The 24,341-nt window shown below is 43.3% G+C and overlaps 1 protein-coding gene across 2 annotated transcripts in view; it reads right to left on the bottom strand.

Annotated features, from left to right (window-relative positions):
* Positions 1-24,341, bottom strand: part of MYO5A (myosin VA) — a 100,233-nt gene that overhangs the window by 54,929 nt on the left and 20,963 nt on the right. For both annotated transcript variants that reach the window (XM_054516192.1, XM_054516193.1), the window contains exons 2-5: positions 23,719-23,829; positions 22,486-22,657; positions 17,401-17,545; positions 894-1,050 (exon numbers count right to left, since the gene is read on the bottom strand). In XM_054516192.1, coding sequence (XP_054372167.1) covers positions 894-1,050; positions 17,401-17,545; positions 22,486-22,657; positions 23,719-23,829 — 585 coding nt within the window. The remainder of the gene's footprint in view (positions 1-893; positions 1,051-17,400; positions 17,546-22,485; positions 22,658-23,718; positions 23,830-24,341) is intronic.

Genomic DNA, 24,341 nt, shown 5'->3' with positions numbered 1-24,341 from the left:
CTGCAGAGATGCCGAACATCTACCAAGGCATGAGTATGTGTGTGCCTATGGACAGAGTTACTTCCCTCCAGAAATTCCCCCCAGACTTTCTCTCTGATGAATCATTTCTTAACATAGTTCCTTAACTTCAGCCACAACTTGAATCTACATATGTAGGCACAGACATGAGAAACAATTCAGATAAGTCTAAGAAATCTTTTCTGCTTGGCTGTGACATCAGAATTAGTGTCTCCCGAGCTCCCCAGAGAACAGAGACCTGAAGCAGGAGGAATTGTACATGTCCTCTCAAGGTCTATTGCCAGCACCTGCCCTCCAAAGCCTTGGGACTTTGCAACAGTTGGTTACAACAATTTCCAGAACTGAAACACGAGTCTGAGCTAATTATAGCAAAATTATCTCTTCCAATGTGTTTTTTCCTTCTGAAAGAATGGTGTGCATCCCACGCAACTTTGTTTCCTCAGTCTCTCTTTTCTGATTTTATTTCTTAAAATTTAACACTTGCTTTACTTCCTTTCAGAGTACAATCCACTGTGTGATGTACATATTTGGTGGGTAAGACCAACAGCTTTATCCTCTTTGGATACACACAAAACCAGTCTTCTCCAACTGCATTTAGCCAGCAGTCTGGGAACTACCAGCTACAAAGCTGAAGACACTTAAAGCAGTATTCACATCAAAATTACTTTATGGGAAATATGTTAGCAATATTGAAACACTACTTCCAATCTTCTCTCAGTCTTTCATAAACAATGCCTAAAGCAACTCCTTGTAAATGGATTAAACACAAAATTTTAATTTTGTTTTTAAGAAGCATGGATTGCTCTCCCTATTGAATGTTTGTCCCAGTAATGACTGCAGCTGGAGGGTGGGGTTTGGGGCAGCAGCTCTCTTACCTCCATGATGGGGTTGGAGGCCAAGACCTTCTCCTCAACGTTGGCTTCACTGGCAGATCCACTGACCGTGGCAAAGTACCTCATGGCATACTTGGCAGAGACAGTCTTGCCAGCTCCAGACTCCCCACTGACAATGATTGACTGATTCCTCTCATCCCTGGAACACAAACACAGGTTAATTCCCAGCTGCTCCCTCGAGGACACTCCTTTTCTGTGTCTCCAGCTTGGCAACATCCCCTCCACCACGATGCCGGCAATGCAGCACAAGGTGAGTGAAGGTGGCAGGCAAAAGGCATCAGCTACAGAGCTGCCTGGCTGGGCTGCCTGCACAGGAGGCTCCTCCAAGGATGGAGGCCCCTCCAAGGATGGAGGCCCCTCCAAGGATGGAGGCCCCTCCAAGGATGGAGGCTGCTCTGGCAGCCCAGCCAGCAGAGCTGCTTGCAGAACCTGCCTACAGCAAGGGATCTGCTACTGCCATTCACCACAAGCCCCTGCAGCTACTCCTACCCAGAGCCTGTGGCACAGGGCTCCACCAAATTGTCAGTGGTCATTAGTAAAGGTCATGAATGCCATCTTACAGAGGTAAGATGCACCATGGCCCCAGAGCTCCTCCTCCTCCTCCTCCTCCCTCTCTCTCAGATGATGTCCATGCCTGTGATAACCCCAGGGTACCTCAGACACCTCGGGTGCCTGGCCAGGCATTCCCAGCTGGTAGAAGAACAGTGACCAGCTCTGTCTCTGCCACCCTGGAGCTGAGCACCATGCTCACCACATCCATTTGGTTTTCCCCTGGTTGCTGTGGCCTGTGATGGAGCTCTGAGCACCTGTTCTCCCAGGGAGGACTGGGGTGTGTGGTCAGCAGCACAAACATCATCCACACAACTGACCTCTGCTGTGCAAGCAAGGCAATTTAAAGTCCCAACAGAGATGGGGGCACTATAAACTGGACAAGAGCCCACAATAACTGCTGAGTTAAGCCCAGTTAATCACCTGTGGGCACAGGCTCTGGGTAACAATTATTTACAGACCCTGCTGCAATTCTCAAGGTCTCTCATTCTTCAAGAACAATGCCAAGCCCTCAGATAAGAGCACAGGTCCAGCACCACTCTGTGCTGCTCAAAGGCACAGGCTGAAGGAGCCCCTGTCCCCATCCCTGGCAGACTCAAGGCAGTATCTGTCTATCCAAAGTACCAGTTGAAGCAGATTTTCCACATTTTGGTAAAAAATTTACTTGGAAGGGCTGAGCGCTGCTTTAAATTTAATAGCAAAGTGTTCAGAAGATCAAAGCAACCTAATTTTATGTTCTCAACTTGCATGTAACACATGCAGTAGGTGTGAATGACTGCAGCACAGCTCTCACATCCATGCACACCAAGCTGTCAGGGTCAGTGGGACAGCATGGGCAGGCAGAAGCGCTCAGATGATCAGCCAGGCTGTCAGCCCAGGGCTCACAGACCCACCCAGGGCCAGCCCTGGCCACAGGGCTCATCTGTCCCTCTGATGAGACCTCATGAGACAGTGGCCACCAAGCAGGGTCTCTGCAGGGAGGCCTGTGTGCCTGGGATGGCTTGCAGTTGGAAAATAAAGAAGAAACCCTCTTGTTTCTTCCCCATTCCCCCTCACAGAGCTCACCTGTGGTAGACAGAGGTATGTGGGAGAGAGCCTGTGGCTCTGGAAGCTGCAGGAGTTTTATGGATCCTCCTGCTCAAAGAGAGCAGCAGCAGGATGCAGGAGAAATCCAAGTAAATGCCTAAAAATGCACCTCTAAATGGGGCAACTGCTAACAAACAAGACAGTTCCTGCAGTGAGTCAAAACCAACCACTTCTTCATAGGATTGGCACCATTCTCTCTTTTTTCCTTCTGTGCTCTTTGAAATAGAAAAAAGAAAACCCCATGCCATTTGAAAATATGAAACTTCTGGTCTGATTGCAGGGACTGCCTAACACAGGAGATAGGCAACAACATAACAAGCTTTTCATTTGTAGATCACAGCTGTGTGATGCATTAAATATCATTAAATATCTGAATTCTGAGGAAGCTCTATGAAATGGATCCTCTGATGACTAAGATTTTTTAGTCCCCAAAGTACAAAAAGCTTTCAAAAAACCAAGGAATGCAAACTCACTCAGACTTCTGACAAAACAGACTTCTGACAAAACTGTCAATAAAAAACAAGCTCTTTTGCCAAGAAAAGACATGGAAATAAAGGTGTCTCATTCTCACTGTCACATTCCTGAAGGACATGTGTGGGAGCACAGAAAACACACACTGGTTTTGCAGTCCTTAGTCTCTTCTCAGGAGTTCCACTTTTACAAAGACAGTAATGAAAAAATGGGTTTGAAATAATTCCTCCTTAACAATACTGTTGCTGATTAGCCAGAGTTTCTTTCCCCTATGTCATAAGAGATGAAGAGTTCTCTTCTCCTTAGCACACCCTCATGTGCCCAGGAATAAGGGATCCATTATTTCATTCCTGTCTGAGTCCATACACACATCCACACTGCACCATTGGCCTGGAGAAGAGAGGCTTTGCTCTGTGTGAGCTGCAAGCATTGCTGTGTCCCTGCTGCAGGGACTGACTCTGTGTGAGCTGCAAGCATTGCTGTGTCCCTCCTGCAGGGACTGTGTGTGTGAGCTGCAAGCATTGCTGTGTCCCTCCTGCAGGGACTGACTGTGTGTGAGCTGCAAGCATTGCTGTGTCCATCCTGCAGGGACTGTGTGTGTGTGAGGTGCAAGCATTGCTGAGTCCCTCCTGCAGGGACTGACTGTGTGTGAGCTGCAAGCATTGCTGAGTCCCTCCTGCAGGGACTGACTGTGTGTGAGCTGCAAGCATTGCTGTGTCCCTCCTGCAGGGACTGACTCTGTGTGAGCTGCAAGCATTGCTGTGTCCCTCCTGCAGGGACTGTGTGTGTGTGAGCTGCAAGCATTGCTGTGTCCCTCCTGCAGGGACTGTGTGTGTGTGAGCTGCAAGCATTGCTGTGTCCATCCTGCAGGGACTGTGTGTGAGCTGCAAGCATTGCTGTGTCCCTCCTGCAGGGACTGACTGTGTGTGAGCTGCAAGCATTGCTGTGTCCCTCCTGCAGGGACTGTGTGTGTGAGCTGCAAGCATTGCTGTGTCCCTCCTGCAGGGACTCTGTGTGAGCTGCAAGCATTGCTGTGTCCCTCCTGCAGGGACTCTGTGTGAGCTGCAAGCATTGCTGTGTCCCTCCTGCAGGGACTGTGTGTGTGAGCTGCAAGCATTGCTGTGTCCCTCCTGCAGGGACTGTGTGTGTGAGCTGCAAGCATTGCTGTGTCCCTCCTGCAGGGACTCTGAGCTGCAAGCATTGCTGTGTCCCTCCTGCAGGGACTGACTCTGTGTGTGAGCTGCAAGCATTGCTGTGTCCCTCCTGCAGGGACTGTGTGTGTGTGAGCTGCAAGCATTGCTGTGTCCCTCCTGCAGGGACTGTGTGTGTGTGTGAGCTGCAAGCATTGCTGTGTCCCTCCTGCAGGGACTGTGTGTGTCTGCAGCAGGCACCAAGGCACACAAAGGGCTCCTCAGTGTCTGCAGCAGTGTTCTCCATCCACACTCAGGGCTGCTCTTGTCTCCCCCAGTACATTAATCCATTGTTCTGCTTTAACACACTGCACTGGCCATCCTCTAGCATATTATTCTTTGTGCTGCTTGCCAGAGAGAAAGGAAAGCACAACAAAACACCCCAGATGACACTGGGCACTGGAAGGGGAAAGGACAGAGCAGCACAACCCAAAGAGCAGCAGGGGATGAGCTCCTCCTGCCACAGCCCCTTGGGCACTGCACCTCCATGCAGCCTTGAGAGGTGCTCTGGTCCTGCCAGGCAGCTGTGCCAGCTCAGCAGGAAGCTCCTTAACAACATAAAACTTTAAAGGAAAAAACCCACCACATTTAAAAGGAAAATAACAAGTAAACTAGCATCAAAGCCCTTTGGATGATGTATGAAATGCAGTGAGAATTATTTTTTTTTTTACGATTTGGTATAAGCAGTGGTCTAAAGAATAGCATCTGTTTACATCAAATGACATTTTCATAATCAAGCTGTGCTAAAAACAAAACAAAAGTTAAAAGACCAAAACAAAGGAAAAAATGCCCAGAAAACAAAAGTGACACCACCCAACTTCCCTCTCAGATATATACTACACCTTGAGAGTTATTTTTAGTTAAATCATTAGCCCCCGACCTTTGACCTGACATTTTGAGTACTTAACATGTTGCCAGTCAGAATAAAAAGCTATAATTATAACTTTCATCCAATGAAACATGTAAGTAGGGCAACAGCTTTATGTGTGACACCTCTTTGCAGCCAGATGCCACATTTTATGCAATATTTCATCTTCCTGCAGTTTTTTTTTTTCTCTGCATAAAACAAGTAAATAGATGATTTTAAAATTAAGATTACTTCTGAATGGAGGGAACATTTCAATTATGCTTTTGCAAACAGAAATGAGAAAAAGCAATCTGGGAGATGAGAGGTGGAGGAGTGCTCTTTCCCCCAAAGGCAGACAGCAATCAGATCCTAGCACACAGAACTACATCACTGTGATGCAATATTAAGCCAAATTATCTTGAAAAGATAAGACTGAAACAGTTTGGGAGCAATTCACCACTCATGGAAACACCACGTTATGTTCAGGATCACATTCAGCTTCTGCTGCCTCTGAACAGCAGAAGAATAAAGGCATGACAGGACTACATTAAAAGTGCCATTTTAAGATGACAGGCCCAGACACTTCACAAGCTGAAATGTGAAATGATGGGCTGAGGTTGCTTGCAGCAGCAGAGGATTTGGTTCAGACCTCTGCTGTATAAATTCTCTCAGGCCTATGCTTTGGGAATCATGGGAGGGTAACAGCTATTTCTTGATAAATACAAGAAGGAGGACACACTCTGCAACACCTAACTGGTAATTTAAGGCATTCTCCATCACAAAAAATAATACAGAGCCATATTTCTGCATAGGCTGGTAACTTCTAAAGACAATTTCACTTTATCTACAAAATTTTGTTGACAGGCAATATGTTTATGAGGAAATTCACTGTCAGAGTGCCAAAACTGAAAAGATTTAGTCTTACCTAGTTCCTGGAAGCTTGAGATTACAGCCTGCATAGCAACAGGGGCTTCTTGTGCTTTGAATAAACATTGCAAAATTTAACACTGAAGATAGCTTCTGCTCAAAGAAGGTTCAGCACTGGGGAAGAAAGGGCACTGCAAACTGCCTTGAGAAACCTCACACACAGAAAAGGGTTTTGCAGATTATGAATGCAATGACAACACACAAGAAACCAGCAAGTGGTTTTAAAATCATCACTTTGCTCTCAAGAGGGGAAAAAACCCCATTGTTGAGGACGTGTATGCATCTTAATGCAATGCTTTTAACAGCACTGGCTACTTTGAATTTTGTACTTGATAAAAATGTGCAGTAGGTGCTTTCAGAAGAGCTCAGTGTGGAGGAACTGCTCCTCTCAGGAGGGCACAGCTGCCAGATACACTGGAAGCAAGAGGAACACTCACTGGGCACCTCCAGTTTGTACAGAGTGCTGCAACAACACTGAGCAACCACTGACAGCTGTCATTATCCAGGACAGCTTGTAACAATTCAGCTGACCAAAGGAAAAACTGAGCCAAAAAAAGAAAAACCAGTGCAAGAATTCAAACATCAAAGTTGCTAATATTTTTCCAAACAATTTTCAAATAATTTTCAAACAATTTTCATTCAAAATTGCACCCACTTAAGCTGCTTCCCACAAAAACCAAAATAGCTTACTGCATCAAAGTCATCACTTCCACAGCAAACTGTCCAAACAGATCAGGATAATCAAGACACACAGACAAAAAAATCCTTACAGGTATCTCTGTTTACCTTCTTCCTCTGTACCAACTGAAAATCTCTCTCTGAAGCAGGAAAACTAAAAGTTAAAAACCTCTCTATCAATAAGCATTTCAGAGAGGATTAAAGAAGCCCAAAGCTTTTTTGAATCATCAAAGCACAACACTTTTTTTGTGCTTTTCTTGCTTCCTATGCCTGATGCATCAGATGTATCACTTGATCTTGGCTTTCAGACTCATGACTCCACAGCAAATAATGTTAAATACACGTATATAAGCACACCCCCCCACAAACATCAACTTGGGAACACAAACACAAGGAATACAGAATTACTGACAACAAAAGGAACACAGAAATTATTGACATCAACCTCAATACTCCTATCAATCCATTCATACCCAAACTACCAGCATCCCTCCCTGGAAAAATTGTATCACTGACAGCTGATTTGAAAAGATTCTGATATGGACTTGGAAATGCTTGCCTGTGATGAACTACTTCAAAGCTGAATGGTCCCCATGTCATAACACAGATGAGCTTGCAGAAAAGATCAGAGTGCAATATTCTTAATATATAAAGAAGAAAGCAAATAACAGGGCAATTTAACGAGAAGAGCATTAGTACTTAGGTTGCCTTTGATCTTAAATCATTTATGTTTGTTAACCTTGAGGACAGTGCCAAGGTGCTGATGTTTTTAAGGAAGCTTCTTGTCAGGGTGATTTAAAGGCCACCACCTCCAGGAGATCTTCTCTCCTCACTGCCTCAGTGCTAAAAGGTTAATTAATTAAATCTCCTGGCTTTTCTTTTTTTTTTCCCTCCCTTTTTTTTCTCCATCTTGTGGAGTTGCTACTCCTTTATTATTTTCTTTTGGAATAACAGGTTTAGGTTATGGGTAAGGGCATCAACCCCATTGCATATGATTATTTCATTTTTATTTAACTCAAAACAGCACAGACTGTTGCTAAAGACCTGATGCTGTGATCTTCAAAAACTAAAATCCCTTCCTGCTTCAATGCAAGTAGACAATAAATAGCTTTTATTTAGCAGTGAGAGTTTGGTCTTTATCTCACCACTGTTCCTCTACTGCAGTTCTGTGGTGATAAGACAGACTTGTAAGGCTGAAATTGCTTTACATTTTTAAAACAGAATTTTCAGTGATGAAAACACCTGGCATGAACTGCCAGGGAAGGAACCTGTGACTCAGGGAACTCCTGGGAGAGATCCTGTTCTCACACACACACAGGTACCACCAACACCAGCGTGCATCGTGCCCATCAAAGACAGAGAGCAGCTTAGTGCTTTGCCATTCTACAGCTGCATTATGGCAGCAGGAGATCCAACCCAAGAACAGAACTTAAAAACTAATGCCATTGCTGAAAGGTCAGACAGGAGTCATTCTGAAATGCTGGCAGGTTTGAAATCTTGCCGTTCTTTCATCAGCTGCTGCTTCTCTGAGAGACACAGGATTAACTAAGGACCAACAAAAACTTTGTTTAAGCTATGTTTCATGCTTTACACCTTAAAGCATTTCCAAACCTCTCAAGGATACATGTACATATATGCAGCTGACATGATTTAGTGTCTCCAGCAGTACAAACAAAACTCTGACCAAAATAAACATCCTATTTTTGCAATCAATCTCCCAGCATCCCCATTGTATATTTGTGACAGCATATGACCAAAATAACCTGTAGGATCTACAGTCACAACATTCACAGATCTTTGACAGCATGGCTAAAAAAAATCAGTTTAATAATGATAATTTCAGTCACCATGAGGCACTGGTAAAAAAGCCAAAATAAATGAAATTTACCCAATGCACTTAAAATAAATCAGTGTGAAAGTGCTAAATATCACTGCAACTTTATATATGTTATTTATTGGTGTTCCCAAATAACTTAGAAGTACTGCTGTTATAGGAATCACAGAATCAAAGAATAGAAAAGTACATCTAATACTCCACATATTCCAAACAGCTCATTCCATCTTGGAATAAAATTACCCACAGAAAAAATGTTGAACTCCTTTCTTCTGAAACCCAGCAGAGTTCATCAGGTATCAATACACAGCCGAGAGTTCTCTGCAGCACTGAATGTTTTGTGAGCTTCACAGAAAGAAGCTTGATTAACTCCTTAAGAAATTTAGGAAGGACCTCCCCGGCCCCATCAGGCTGAAGGCAGCCCTGTCTCCAGGAACTGGCATCTCCCAAGGCAGGAAAGAGGATGCACAGCTGACAAATGCAGGCTGAAGAATAAAGCACCAGAAAGACAAGTCCATGGTATAAGATGAATAAGGTTTTGCACAACTCATCTGAAGGCTCACTAAATATGTCTGATTTCGATAAACACTGAAATAAATCATGTTTCCTAAAGTTACCAGTGACTGTAAACTTGAAACCAAACCATAGCCACATTTTTTTTTCCAGGACACTCTTCTCCTTTCAGCACACAATACGGTTTTGGAGTGATACAAGGATTTAGCTTTTTCTTGCAGACTCATCAGCCTGTGCTCTCCTCAAGAGCTGCCCTTCCAGTCCCCTACCACAGTAGGTCCCAGGTTCATTTTATGGGCAGCTGTGCTCCACTTTTCTGTCATGATCCTACTGTTACAATTACTGGTTTTTCTGGAAGACCAAAATCACTTCTCCTCTTATCTTAAAATAAAAGGCAGCTGTAAAACCCACCAGTGCTGGGAGGTTTAGCACGAGTCAGTGCAATATATTTAGCTTCACCTTTGCCTAAGGGCAGTGCTGTGTGGCAGCAGACAAGGCTGTGCATGCTCAGCTGCACTCCTCCAGTGCAAAGGCCTTTGAAACTCAGCCCAGGGCAGGCAGCATCTGCTAGGAGCCATTATAAAACCTGGCAACTCTACAAACCCAGGATTTGCTCTTCAAACAGAAGTAATTTAACTGTTCAATAAATAAATAAATAAACAAACAAGAATTCATTCAGCAGTTTTCTAATGCTTTTGGAAAGCAGCAGCAGCCAGCTCTGGGCTGCCTTCCTGGCACCTCTCACATCGAGGGCAGGAGGCAACATCTTGCCCTTCATCAACCTTCCAAATAAACTATTTAAATCTCAAAGTTCTTCACAGCCTTAAATAAATTGTTATCCCCTGTTTCTGGATTTGGCTAGTGGCCCCCTTAGAATGGGAAAGTTCCCCTGCTTTGTCCTCTTATTTTCCAACTGCTTCAAGCCCACGCTGCACAAGCACACCTTGCCATTTCCTCTGCAGCTGCTGAGCTGCTCTCCCTCACCTTCCCTGCAACCAGGCAGACCTGGTAAGACCTCTGCCTTCACCCCTACTACCCTTATCCTTGATTTCCCAAGTTATTGTCCCTCTTGCAGTGCTGTTGGAGCAGCAGGCACAGCCCCTTCCCCTTTGGAGCCGCGGCACCGCGACACTCCCAGTGCCAGAGCCTCCAAATTCACCCGCTCTGGCACATCCCAAAGGTGCAGCCTGACACACATCATTCATTTTTACCACCCTCCAAGGGCTGGTGTGTGAATTCACATCTGTAACATATCCAGAATGTGCAAAGTGCTAGGTAAGCCCCAAGGATGGTTACCAGAGGCTGAAGTGCTCTGAACCATTCTGTAGTGACGTGATGGGCAAAGAGCAAAAGAACACAAAAGAAAAAGTGAGTTACAAGTGCTTTGCCACAGAAGCAAGCACAGAACAGCAGCCACATTTCTGTGTCTGTTCCACCTTCACAGGCTGCATGCATTGGTTTATTCTGACAGCCTGGATCTAACATGCTCTGGCCTGACACATCCCAGTCTTCACAGATGCCACACATTAACAATTCAGAGAATTCTTCAGCTGCAACCTTGACTCACAACAATTGCTCCTGACTAAGCAGTTAATTCTTAATTAATTCTTTCTAAAAGCATTCACTTTTAATAAGCATGAAACATCAGTCCAATAAACCACGTTCTTTAATCTAGTTTCTAAATATATTTCCAGTTTAACTTGTTTTTTTTAAGCCTAACAGCATTTCTCACTGACATCTTTAGCTGCTGGAGAAAAGAGGATGTTCTGAGCACAGGAACCTCAGTGCCTGGGACCAACTCTAGGCTGATCCAGGCCTGGCCACAGCACACCACGTCTGCCTTGTCTTCTACAAAGCAGAAATGGAGACTCCAGTATCAGAGGAGACAGGCTTTGGTAGGGCTTGAAAAGTGCCTGGAACACATGGAACCCTCAGTGAGAGCAAATGTTACTAGGAATAGATGATACCTGGCAGAGAGACCCTTTAATGCTGCAGGAAAAGGAGGGCATGAAAAATGCAGCTCATTTGCTCATTTTTGTACACTGAGGGCATTGAACTGAACTCCACTGTCAGTTACACACTCTCTTCTCACATATTTTATTGTCAAGCTGGTGTCACCCAGTCACCAGCCACAGGACCGGGATTTCTGATTCAGGGGCTCAAAGCTCTGCTTTTGCCACCTTGGTGAACTCACCAAAGCTCCCTCCCAATCCCCATGTCTGCTCCAACTTATAAAATGGAAGCAATGATGTTGATCTCTTCTCTCTCCCAAAGTAAAGAACTTTGGCATCTGCTCATCAAACATGCAAAGCAAAGATGAAATAATATTATTATTCACAACCTGAATTCTCATGAGTCTGTTCCAGCTGCAAACTCAACCACTGCAAAACAGCTCAAGTTCTTAAGAATCTTTGTTTGTCTTCAACAACAGCTTGGTAAAAACATTCTGCAACGCTCTCATAATCAGAAGATGTACTTTTTTTTTTTTAATTAACAAAATGCACCACTTGCCATTATAATTACATCCAGGAAACACAGCTCTTGACTGTAAAAATGCCAAAAGGTGAAAAGATAATGAATTGTCAGTAACATCTCAGAACACACACAAATGAGGAAACCTGAGGTCAGCACATGACCGATTGCACTGCAGAGGGCACAGAGATGAGCCCGCACCCTGCAACTGCTGCATCCAGGGATTAGGCAGAGGTCACTCCTGCAACAGTCTGGGAAAGCTCACAGCTTAGCTACCAGCAGGACACCTCATGTGAACTCCAGCTGCCAGCTACAGCCACACTTAACCCTTCTGCTGCCTCAAAACAATCACTGCTTGGACAAGGAGCCCCTCATGTTATGGCAGGCTGATTCCCCCATCTGCCATCTTGTACCTGTGACACCATAAAATGTCAGGCTCCAAGTGTAAGAAACTACTCCAAAATGTTCTCATCAAAAAGGAAGACTCTTCCCTTTGCATCTAACCATAGGGGCCCAGAAATGCCATCTCTTTCCAAGGCAGATCTGTAACCCAAGGAGTCCTGTGTCATGGCCACAAGTGGAGGAAGGCCAATGTGTGTTTGTCCAGCACCCACCAGAGCAGGCTCTCATTCCACAACTAAATTCACATCTGTTATAGGCTGTGAATCATCCCTGCCATGACTCCTGCCAGGGGAAAATACAGTATCCATTTATCAGACACTCAGAAGCAAAGCAGCAGCTGATCAAATGTGCATTTTTATAAGAGGACATCATCTTGGGATGCCTGGGATAACTGGAGACTGTCAATAAAGATGTTTTCAAAACACCTACTCAACAGCTCACCAAGCTTGCTTTTGAACAAAAAGTGATAGAAAAATATCTTCCTGTAGGTGAAAGCCATCAGACACACAGAAAAGCTGACAAAACAGAGAGGCAGCCTGCTTATTAAAGGTAATTTAATAAAAAAGCTACACAGTACCACTAAATAAATCACTATACTTTGTCCAAATAGAAAAAGCAAAACTTTGGAAATTGATACTTTAAACACTGTTGTTTCCCACACTGGCATTCATTAAGGTTTATATGGATCTCATCAATATGCAATTCTGTTTGCAGAGGTTTCTTTCAACTTAAATGATGCTAGACAACTTCACTAATTAATCAGAAGAAAATCTCAAAGTTAATTTATTAAATTGAATTTGCTGTATCTCCCATCAACCACAAGTAGGATGGAAGAAATCAGACCAACAAAGTGCTGATAAAAAAAATACATTATCTTAATTACTGTAATATACCATCACTAGGCAAGGGAAAGAATCCTGTGAAGGAGTGATTTTTCCCTAATAGTGTTAGGAAACTGATAATCATAAGTCTCATACATTAATGCAATTCTTAACAGTTTCAAGAGTATAATCATCAACATCTGACTGCAAACCATAGAGTTAAAAATGTATTGAATATTCTATTGAACATTACAAAGAAAATGAGATGCACCTGCTGAAGGCTGTGATTCCTACAGAAGTTGCAATTGAAAATAAAAAATAAAATGTTTGGCAACTGAAGCTTTGCTTCAATTTTCATAGTTAGCACAGAGGGGTAACTGAAGACTGAATTGGATTTTGTTAACAATTTGGAAACACTGACATACAAAAGTGGCATGCATCACAGCTCAAAGGAATCAACATATGCAAACACCCACATGCAGACATTGAGGTTTATATTTCTGGGACAAAAAAATATTCTTCAATAATGATTTTCTTCCTTCTACGTCACTCATCTGCCCTAAAGAGCCCCAAGCCTGTAATATTCACTCAAATGGAGAGAGGAATCCATGGACAGCATGCTGCCCTGGCTGAGCAGAGCCCTTGAGGGCAGGTCCCAGCTCCCTCCAGGAGCACAGCTTGTCAGAGCTGCACCTACAGAGCCTCTCTGCACAAACACCACATGGACACATCCCCAGCTGAATGATCCTGCTCCCTCCACTGGCACAGTCCTTGGACAGAGCAGGAGATCTGCTCCAAACCCTCAGCCTGGGGCTCATACAGCCCAAACCAACAGAGTCACTGCTGAGGATGGAGCACTCAGAGCCCTAAGCCCAGCAGACTTTAAGTGCAGCTGTAAAACTAGATCATTGCTTATTTTAGGCACAGCAGAGGAAAGGTGTCTGAAACAAAGCTGTCAGTCTGTGCAGAGCAGCAGCAGGAGATGGAGAGAGAAAAGGAAACCAGTACAAAGACACAGATGACAGGGGAGGAAGAGAAGGGAAAGGGGAAAAGGAAAGAAATAATAATCCAAAATGAGATTAGTCTTAAGAGCTGTGCGTGTTTTCCTGCACTGAAAAAGACAAGAAGCTACCAAGCAGACAGTACCCACTTATTTTACTGTTGGCTCTGGGTAAAGATGAGCCATGCTCCCCCCCACTAACCCTCCACTGGAAACTGGGGACAGAAGAACTGTAGGAAGAGGAAATAAAGAGGCTCAGGCAGGCCCAGCACTTCCCAGCAGCATGTACCCATCACTTGGATCCCACTCAGCAGGAAATGCCACATGCAAAGGAATCTTTATGTGCTGCTTTGCACTGCAATCAACCCCAAGCAATTGCTGTATCATTTCTGCACAAGCCAGATGTGAGCTCCATCCCTGTCACTCCAGTGGGCAATATTTTTGCACTGTATTTTTCTGAACGCAGAATGCAAATACTTAGTCACTGGCTTTCCAGATTTCTGCCATGGGGGATTTTTCCAAATTTTCAGCCAATTTTCTTTGGCTGAAGAAGGCTCCAGAGATCATTTAGTTAACTGTGCACATGGATGGAGTTTCTCAGCCGCAGCAGATGAAGCAATGAAGCTGGAAAGAACAAACTCTAAATCACTAAATTATAAATTAACAAGAAGACCTAAAGAGTAAATATTTAGAAGAGCTCACTGAAGCCTTAAGGATAGGAGCATCATGACTAATTATTCCAGTGATGATTTAAACATGGAGTTAGGAAAGATCAGAAACAAGAGAAAAATAAATCTCACCAATTACACAGATAAATGCAGATTAATGCCATATGACTAGCTACCACAAGGATATGCAATGCACTTATTAAAATGTTAATACAGCAGTCACAGACAATCTGATTTTCATTTTTAAATAGTCAGCTGCAGAAATGTAAAACTGGAGTTCTTTTTCTCTGACTTCATAATTCAGAGGTAAAGGTGATTTGTTTAGAGTATAAAAAACATCAGTGAAGTTAAAGGGTGGGATTTAGTAATTGTAAGCAGCAATAGAAAACTAAATTCAATGACTGAAACTGGTATGCTGTAATGACAGAAAAAGTTCTTAAAAACAAGGCAAAAAAATCCGCAAACAAATAGAAAAGGAAATAAACATTGAAAAGCTAAAACAATTAAATTGTTACTTCACTGTAGAGAATTTTTTTCAGTTGCATTGCGTGCCCAGATTTCATTCTGCAACCATGAAAGTACTGTCAGTCATAAAAAAAATAACAAATTGTTTATAGCAGAGACATAAAGTAATTAATTAAATAATTCAGAAGGCTTATTTAAGCTAATCTCCACAGTCATACAATTTCTCATCATTTGTTTCAAAAAGGAACTCCTACCACATCTTGTTTGTTGTTATTCAGGACAGCAGAACTGCCGGAGGCAGCGGCAGAGCTGAGGAGCTGAAGGTAATTAACGCAAGGAGGAAAAGCCATAGAGGAGGCTCCAGCCAAAATCTCAGCCCCCCCCGTCTGCCCAGCAGCAGAGAATGCCAGGGGTGGCAGACAGACACCTCCATGGCACAGGCACACAGAGCACAGGTGATCAGCAATTTGGCATTTCAGCACCAGGAGGAGGCAAGCCCACTTCAGGCAGGGGTTAGAGCTGGCCAGTGCAGACAGATCCCTCTCCAATCTCTTACTTCCCTTGGTTAATGTTAAGAACAAAAATTCTGTAAATGTGGATGACAGCCATCACTGACCACTGTACCAAGCCTCAGACATAAAATAAGGTTGATAAAGTTTTATTTTATACAGATTTTAAAGGGACTTGAGAACCAAGTGTGTTTAAAACAGCAGTGATGAAGGAGACATGCAGAAGATGTGACTATCATAACACGCAGTTTTGCCTTTTTATTTCCACACCAGATTATAGATCTATTTTCTGAGCAGAAAGGAAGTAAGGCAGATATCTCTGCCATTCAACAGTGTGGGTGTAGAGCTGTCCTGGTTTCAGCTAGAATAGAGGAAATTTTCTTCCTGGCAGCTGGTGCAGTGCTGCACTTTGGGGTTGTGGGAGCAATGCTGAGAGCACAGTGACACCTTGGCTGGGGCTGAGCAGGGTCACCTGCAGCCAGGGGCTGGTCAGAGCCTCGTGCCCTGGCACTGAGCAGGGGCACAAGGAGCTCAGAGGGAGCACAGGCAGGACAGCTGACCCCAGCTGGCCAGGGCATTTCCACACCCAGGAACATCATGCCCAGGATATAAACTGGGGCTGATGGCTGCCTGGGGAAGGGCTGGCCATTGGTCAGCAGCTGGTCAGCAATTTTACTGGGCATCACTTCTTTGTCTTGGGTCTTACTCCTCTTTCTCTCCTTCCTTTTCATTGCTTGTACTGTTGTTATTATTTTATATTATTTTACTTTATTTCAATTATTAACCTGTTCTCATCTCAACCCATGAGTTTCTCTCCCCCATCCCAGTGAGGGAGGGAGGGAGTAAGCAAGTGGCTGCATGGTGCTGGGTTGCTGGCTGGAGTTAACCCAAGATAAGGGTATTTTTGAAACACTGGCTCTTTTGCAATTACCCTAAGTCATGAAATGTTGCACTGAACTGTTTTCTTTTGAAATTATCTATTACCTGGGTATTCCAGATCACCGTATTCACATGTGCACGTGACAAACATTTTATCCATCCTATTCATTTTATCCATTCTATCCATCCACTAGTCTAGTTCTTAAGACTCTTAAATGAATGGATAGCTGACTTCAAACATGAAGATTTTATAATTTTCAACCCATTCTCCCCTTGCTTCCCTCACCTGCAGCATAGCTTAAGGGCCATCACAGATAATCCAGAGATCTTTCAGTGTTTTACTTGATTCATTTGATCATCAGCTGTATTGCCAACAAGGAAAACTATACCAACAGCTTGAAGCTAACCAGTGAGGATAGCAGGAGCATCCTGCTAACCAAAGACCACACAGCAGCCAAAAAGACCTTTATCCTAGAAATGAAATATTTCAAATGAAATATTTCAACAGCTCCCCTAACTGCAGGCTCTTGGGGCCAAGGGGAAGAAGTTCCTGCTAACCACTGCCCTTGGGTGACAAGCTCATTTTGATGCAACATCTAACAAAATGAGGATTTCCTGCACAGCTGTTGCAGTGTCCTTAGAGACTCAGTTTCCAGGCACTCTTTGCAATCCTCCCTCTGCTCCCTCTTAATTCCAGTCAACAACAGCCACAGGCAGATTACGTAGCTGGGACATTACTGACACAGCCAGGAGCTTATAATAGCACTCATAAGCCCAGTGATTTCTTTTCTCTTGTCAGTATCACACACAAAACAGCTGAGAACCTGGCCCTTTTCTCTCTAATAATCCAGTGACGATTAAAAAAATATCTCTTTATTTTGGTAATCAAATGAAAAAAAAATCATCTAAAGCACAGGGCTAATTTTAGACCTAAATACTGACAAGATCTGTGATAATTCCTGCTAAGTGTCAGTGGCCATGATCTCCACAGCATTCATAAAGCTTTACTGTTCATAAAGGCAACACCTCCCCTTGTGAAATGTACTAAAACACTGGATAAAAGACAGACACTGCAAAATATTTCACAAGCTATAAATTAAAGAGAAGAGCATCAGCCAGAAACCTTGTTTTATATTCCTTTCAGAAAAACAGTGACTTCAAGACTCTGGTCTACAAACCTGGCCATCTGCTTGTATGCTTCCTCAGCCACTGCAAAGATATGTGGGTCCATGTCCCCCATGTTCTGGCCACTGTAGGCATTGATGATGTCTTCGCCATAGATAGGCAGCTGCTCATAAGGATTTATGGCCACCAAAACAATACCTACAAAGGAAATTAAACAAAAGCAATGATTAATAGCTGCTTCAAAAAAAAAAAAAAAAAACAAACCCTAGCAGAAATGGTTTTAACATCAAGTATTGTTCTAATCTTTCTAAAAATGTTAAAGAATAAGGATCTGATATTACTGACTTCGACAGATATTTATTCGGAATATAGTTGCACACACAAAGTGCCATGAGTTGACTTCCACACTGCTTTGCTAAACACATCAGGGACAACATTTTACCTTTTCTTTCTATCTGCCTTTTCTAAAGCTAGCATGCACAATCCAAAGAGATTCAGAATGCACATATTTGAAATATTGCCTGTTTAGGGCAGTAACCCAATGAATGTGCATTGTATTTCCCTGTGTTTTACTCTGAACTACCAGAGACACTGTAATTTGTGAAGTGTAACTACTGAGTGGTCTCACTGACTGCCAGTTTGGGTATGTGCAGTGTGGTAACCCTTCAGCTGTTGTGAAAGAATGACACCCTCAGTTTTTGTAATAAGCAACAGTGTACAGCCACAGTGTAATTTGGATCCCAAGGCACCTCTGCCAATCAGGCAGGACAACCTCCTGGTCAAAGGCATGAAAAAACCAAACAGTAGACATATTTCATAGGGCTGACACAGAGCAGCACTCAGTCAGGAAATTAGGCAATTACAGCTCTAGAAGGCACCAGGACACCCTCATCTGACACAACTGAGCTTGTACTTACACCTCCCATTTTCTAATTTTTCCATACCAATTAAACACATATCTGGTTTTTTGATACAACTCATCACTACAGCCCTTCTAAATTCATGCCATTCTTTAACTCTCCCTGCACAGGAAAACTTAAGTCTTACTCTTTACAAACTTCCTTGCAACAAACAGTGAGACCTCAAATGTTTTTGGGACAATTCTCTTTTTCATGAGAAATGAGGACTGCTCTACCCACAGGAATAATCTGACAAAGATTCCTTATAACTTTCTCTCCTGCAGCATTTACAACAGGTAGGGAAAGCTTATTTGCTCTGTGCAGGGTGGAAACACTGACCAGTGAGACCATGTGAGAGCCAGCTGTGACAGGCACACTGTGCCCCCTTGATATGGCAAGTCCTCCTCACCTTGACAAGGTCATAAGGGGGAAAAACAACCCCTCTAATTTTAACTGTGGACATTTTAAAACCAGAATTTCTTATTTTGGTGCCTAAGTGTGGCAATGCAGCTGCAGATGGCTGCACAGTGACTGCACCAAGCATGCCTGGACAATCCATCCCCGAAGAACCTGCCTCAGAAGCGTTTCCATAGCACTCAACTTGCTTCTAAATTTACTCTGAAATTCACTCTTACACACACACAGACTTCCTCAGTGCTGAGCCCAGCTCTCTGCTCTGTGCAGATTACAGTCTGGTGATATCTATCTAAGAAATTTTCCATGGAAAAGCTGGGATGAGGGAAATGAAAGCATCTACAGTCTTGCACTGCTGGGAGCATCAACCAATTTTTAAACCCTTTCATGCATCTATAGATGAAGCACAAACCATAGTAAAAGCATGAAACAAGAGGATATGTTTTAGGGAGAGATCTGAGAGGCCTTGATCTATTTCCTCAAACACACAGCAAGTTTTATGTCTCGACACGCCCATGTGAGGAGGGTTGGTGTTTTTCCATCAGCCACAACTTCACTGAAATGACTCAGGAGCTCCAGTGAAAAATCCCTGTAAACATTCATGCCAAGTTCTAATGCTGTACTGATGACCCAAAACTCAGAGTGGGGGTTAGGGACAGAAGTGACCTCAGTACTACAGGACTTGAGGAATATTTTGTGTGTCAATTTTTAACACCTGCCCTTAGAAAAAGCTGTAAAAAGTGAAAAACAATGCACCACCAAGCTGAGCCTCTCAGGCCTGCAAGTCTCATCAAAGAGACATTAAAAAAAAAAATCTGTGAGACTTCTGACAATTCCCTCCTGCTTTTGGTTATGCTGGCAAAAATAAACCCTTGAATTGGGAACAAGCAGCCCCGTGACGAGTCTCCAGCATATTAAAACACTTAACTTCAGTAGCAATCTGCAAAATCTACAAGCAACTACCATCTGGACATAACCAAAACAAGTGAGTCAGGAATTATTTGCTTTCTGTGGAACTTTGAAACCAGTCTGCCTCACAGAGCTATAATCCAGATTAATTTACATATAACTTCTCTTTATCTCCACTAAATCATATTGCTATTTTAAGAAATATGGCCCTTTCTAAATCAGATTTACGTGTGGTTTTGTTCTTGCAATTACACTAAGGTGAACTCTGGATACTCTGTGTGCCATTCTTCTTTATGTATGCTCAAAGTAAGCCTATCCCATTCTTTTGCTTTGAACATACCCATCTATGGCCAAACTGGACATAAACATAAGCAATTTATTAATTTAGAGTTTGCTCTCCTGCATAGAAGGCAGTACTTTTTACTAACCTGAACTAACCAGCAAAATTCACTGAGTTTTCACCACAGCCACAGCAGTTTTTCCATGTAAGCATTCAAGTTTTCCTTTGTAACTTTTCAACTTCCTTCATTAATTCCTCATTTCATGTTTCCAACAGTAAAGCAAAGTTATAAATCACCTCTGAATTGCTGGTGAAAGGCTGACTTGAAATTGAGAAATCAGCGGATTTTCTGTTTAAAAGTTTGAAATACTTCAAAGTGAAATTTTAAAGAATTTAATATCCATTTGACATATTACACTGAGCATGGTTGAATTAATTCCTAGGGCCCTGGACAACTATCCATCCATGCACTCCTGTTTCAGTTCCACTGCTGAGAATATTCTTACTGTGATTCTCTTGATGCATTGAAGTGGTTTGAGTCTCCTTTGGGCTGCATAAACTGGGTGAGCCCAACCCACCCTCACAGGCTATTTGAACTGACCTGGCTGAGGGGAGAGTCACATTTAGGAGGGAAATGCAGCCCCCAAGGCTGAGCTCCAAGGCAATGATCTTTGCAGAGGGGCAGTTCCTGCAGCAGGATGGGAGCTAATGGAGAAGTCTGGAAGGTGATGCTGTGGCCAAAGGCTCAGGTTTTCAGGGGCTGACATGCCAACTCTGTTTTGCTCAGCCTCTAACACCACTCAGCCCCACAGAATAAACCACTGCACTACATGCCCAGAGAATAAACCACTGCACCCCACATCCCTCAGCAGTGCTGAGCCTCCAACACCTCCTTCCCTCTGAGCACCAGGAGCCCCCACACTGCTGGCTCCACTCCCTCCTCACAAACATCCAGCAGCTCCAGAACCACCTGGGTCTGGTCTGGGAGCAAAAGCAGCTGCCCCAGCTCTGCCATGCCAGGCCCTTTGGCAGACACAGGCACAGAGAGCTAAAGGAGCTCCTCCTCCCAGCCCAGGAGAAATGATAAAACCAGCCAAAAACGATAAAACCAACCACAACTACAGCTGCACTGGGGAATACTTGAAATGTACTTTTTTCATGTTTTCCCAAACATGGGAAACACAACCAACAGAAAACACATTCCTTTTGAAAGCCTCTGAAATGCTGCCTGCAAGCAGCCAGGACACAGCCCAGACAGGCCTGTGGGAGGGGGCATGGTGGTGTTAGGGGACCATGAAACTGAGACTGAAAAGCCCTTACAAGCTCAGGCCGTGAGGCTCCAGCTGCACAAAAGCCTTTTCATACAAGAGCTCTGCCATGGGGGCACTTAGGAGAGAACCACAGATCATGTCTGTGTTTCATGGGGGAGCTGAGGTGGTTTCCCAGTGCTGGGACCACAATGCACCCTCAGCAGGGGCAGCCCAGAGAGGAGATACTCAAACACCCAGATACTCCAGCTGGTCTGAGCAGCCTGATCTAGCCAGACTTGTCTCAAGTAGGAAGCTTCACTGAAGACTTCCAGAGGTCTCTTCCAACCTGAATTATTCTGTGCTCTGACTGCATGACTGGATGAGATGTGGTGTGAGTCATCACCCCTCCTATGGGAGTGAGGTCTGGCTGCAAGCAGGGGGTGGCAAAGTCTGATCCAGTCCCGTGTGGTCTGGTCACTGCTGAGAGCAGCACTGGGCCCTGCTGAGCATCTGCAGATTAGGAGCAGCCAGAGTGAGCAAAATGTGGCAGGATGTTAATGCCTCTGTCCGTCCATCACATGTTTAACATGCTGTCTTATGGAAGAGTTACGTTAAAAGCTAGCAGTGTATTTTGACTAAACACTGAGATTTAAAAGGAACATATGCACACATAGGAAAAAAAGCCCAGAATCATCAGATCTAAATTTCAAACCTGAACTACCTCACAATGTTTATTTTTAAAACAGACTATTCAGTTGCAATTTTGCACTTATGACAAAGTGATTACTTAAGTATCTTTCCTCCATTCCGGCCATCTGAAAATACCACAGGCAATTACAAGTTTGGGTAACCTCTGCTGTGAGTTAGATGTTATTTTTAAAACCAAGATCAATTGTAACTGTGATAAGACAAGCCTGGACTCGTGAACTGTTACAAATTCACTTCTGTAGTTGCCCAGATTGGAAAACGTGAAAAAGAAGAACTGATGTCTACCAAAAGACATCAGTTGGGCAACAAATCCACAAAGAGCAAGGCCAGCTCCTGCATGTGCAGTGTGTTAGCCTCTTCCCACCCAGCCCAACCTGAGCAAGCCTACAGAGAACACCAACCACACAGGAATCCCACTGTGAAGGAAAAACTGCTGAATACACATTTTATCAACTGATTCCACTGGGGAGCTAGAGCAACACACAGTGAAGGCAATTTTCTCTGAACCTCAATATTCTCCAGCCTGTTCATGACCACAAACAGAGTGGTTCCCCTAAGAACAGTCCAGCACCTCCTATCACTAAATGACTTTCATTTAAAGGCAACATGAACAGACAGCTTTGCCTGTCCTGCCCAGGGCAGTGTGTGCAAGGTGAGGCTGTGAAAGGCAGCACTTGCCACAGTAGGTGTAGATGAGTTTGGAGTCGATGAAGCGCACTTTGAGGTTGTGCAGGACCGCAGGCTCGTGCAGGTAGCTGAGGGCTGTCAGGTCGTTCTCACCAACCAGGATGTCAGGGTTCCTCAGGGGTGGCAGCTCCTTGGTCTTGGGGTCGAGGCTGTACTCTAGGTCCTGGAAAGCAAAAGGACACACCTCAGAGAGCTGCTGGCCAGCTTCCCTCACTCAGCTCCTCCAGCTGCTCCTCCCACCAAAACAGGCACAGGGTAAAAAAATACAATGCACGATTTCTGTTCTGTGCTGATTGGAGTTAGCAGTTCTTTCTGCAAAAATGTCATTTAAAACTTCCCAGAGGAAGTTGGGATATTTTTTATATGTACAACAGGCAACTGTATAGAGACACTACCTTTTTAGATTGTTATTTAAGCAAACCCCATGCTTTTGCTGCCATATCTTTTTATTAAATAAACCAAAATACACTATATCATAAATCTAACCAGCTTTTCCTTATTGTTTTCCTCAAGTGGAACAGCAGGGGAAGAGGATTCCCACCAATCTATAGCCAACTTCATATACAGTAACACAACATGAGAATGTTGGCAGAACACCATGAAGAGCACAAACACTGAAAGAAATGCTGCTTAGAACTTTTTTCAGATATAAATTCATCTCTAATACAGATGTTCTAATTGCATCTGTCTCTAGATCTAAAATCACTTTATTTACATCCTATTTCCATGAAAAAAAACCTCAAAGAATGTGAGCTGTACATGCACATGTCATCACTTCTAAACACAGTACACAGCATCTTCTTTGTAATGCCCTTAATCCTTGCCTTTTTTATCTCTATTAATTTTCTGCTGGTTATGTTCAACTTAAAAGTCACAGTTCTTTTCCTGCAACACTGTTCTCCTAGCAACCCTGTCTCCCTGGAATAGCAAACCAGGGCTGTAAGTTTAATGGCAAAAGTAGAAAAAGATGATGCAACTGAACATAACAGGCAGTGGATAAAAACAACTGATTTTTAATTTATTTTAAAAACAAGGCAGAATTGATTTTTGTAACTAAACAGTAAAATTTATCACACAAAAAAATGCTGCAGAAAGTGAGTGGACAAAGCCAACTGCACACATCTAAATACAGATATTTTGTGACAGTAGAGCTTCCTGCAATAGAAAGGTCAGACTCTGCTTGAGAAGAAGAACTATCAGCTTACAAACAACACACAGACTTACCTTGCCCTCTTCCAGCCGAAGCTGAAGGACTTTATCTCCAGGTTTATAATCTTTGAGGAGTTCTGCTGACTTCCACACCTCCTCTGGATCAGGGATCCAAACCCTGGCATACTGCAGTACAACAACAACAGCAAATGATCTGTGAGCTTTGGTTGCACTATAGTTAAATCATTGAAATAAATGACACAAAATTTTTTTTGTCTTTTTTAAATACATGTTTAACAAACAAAGCCTTAAGCAAGAGGCAAGTTAATTAGTACATCTGAGGTGAGTAACTTGTTCTATTGATAAATGGCTGCACAAGCATAATTTTATTGCCCACACAAAGAGAAAAAGGCATTTTCCATGCAGAAGGTATTCTAAGATACATATTCAATGCTGAAAAATCTACAAAATTAAAAAAAAAAAAATTCGGCATTTCCAGAAAGATCAAAAACTTGGCTATCCAAAAAGATTACTTGGAGTAACTGTTTTAAGTAGGTTCTAAATGCATTTGTAGCATAATATTATAGAGCCATTTTTGTCTTCTTTTTCCCCAAAGAGAATACTTCAGCCCATCTGTGTTAATTTAGGCAAAGCTGCCTGATCAAGTGTTAAAAGCTCTTCCTTTGTAGCTACAAACA

Source organism: Molothrus ater, chromosome 13 (assembly GCF_012460135.2).
Source record: "Molothrus ater isolate BHLD 08-10-18 breed brown headed cowbird chromosome 13, BPBGC_Mater_1.1, whole genome shotgun sequence".
In the NCBI taxonomy this organism is placed as follows: domain Eukaryota; kingdom Metazoa; phylum Chordata; class Aves; order Passeriformes; family Icteridae; genus Molothrus; species Molothrus ater.
Note: the sequence above shows the minus strand (reverse complement) of the source record. Positions and strands in the feature narration are given on the sequence as shown.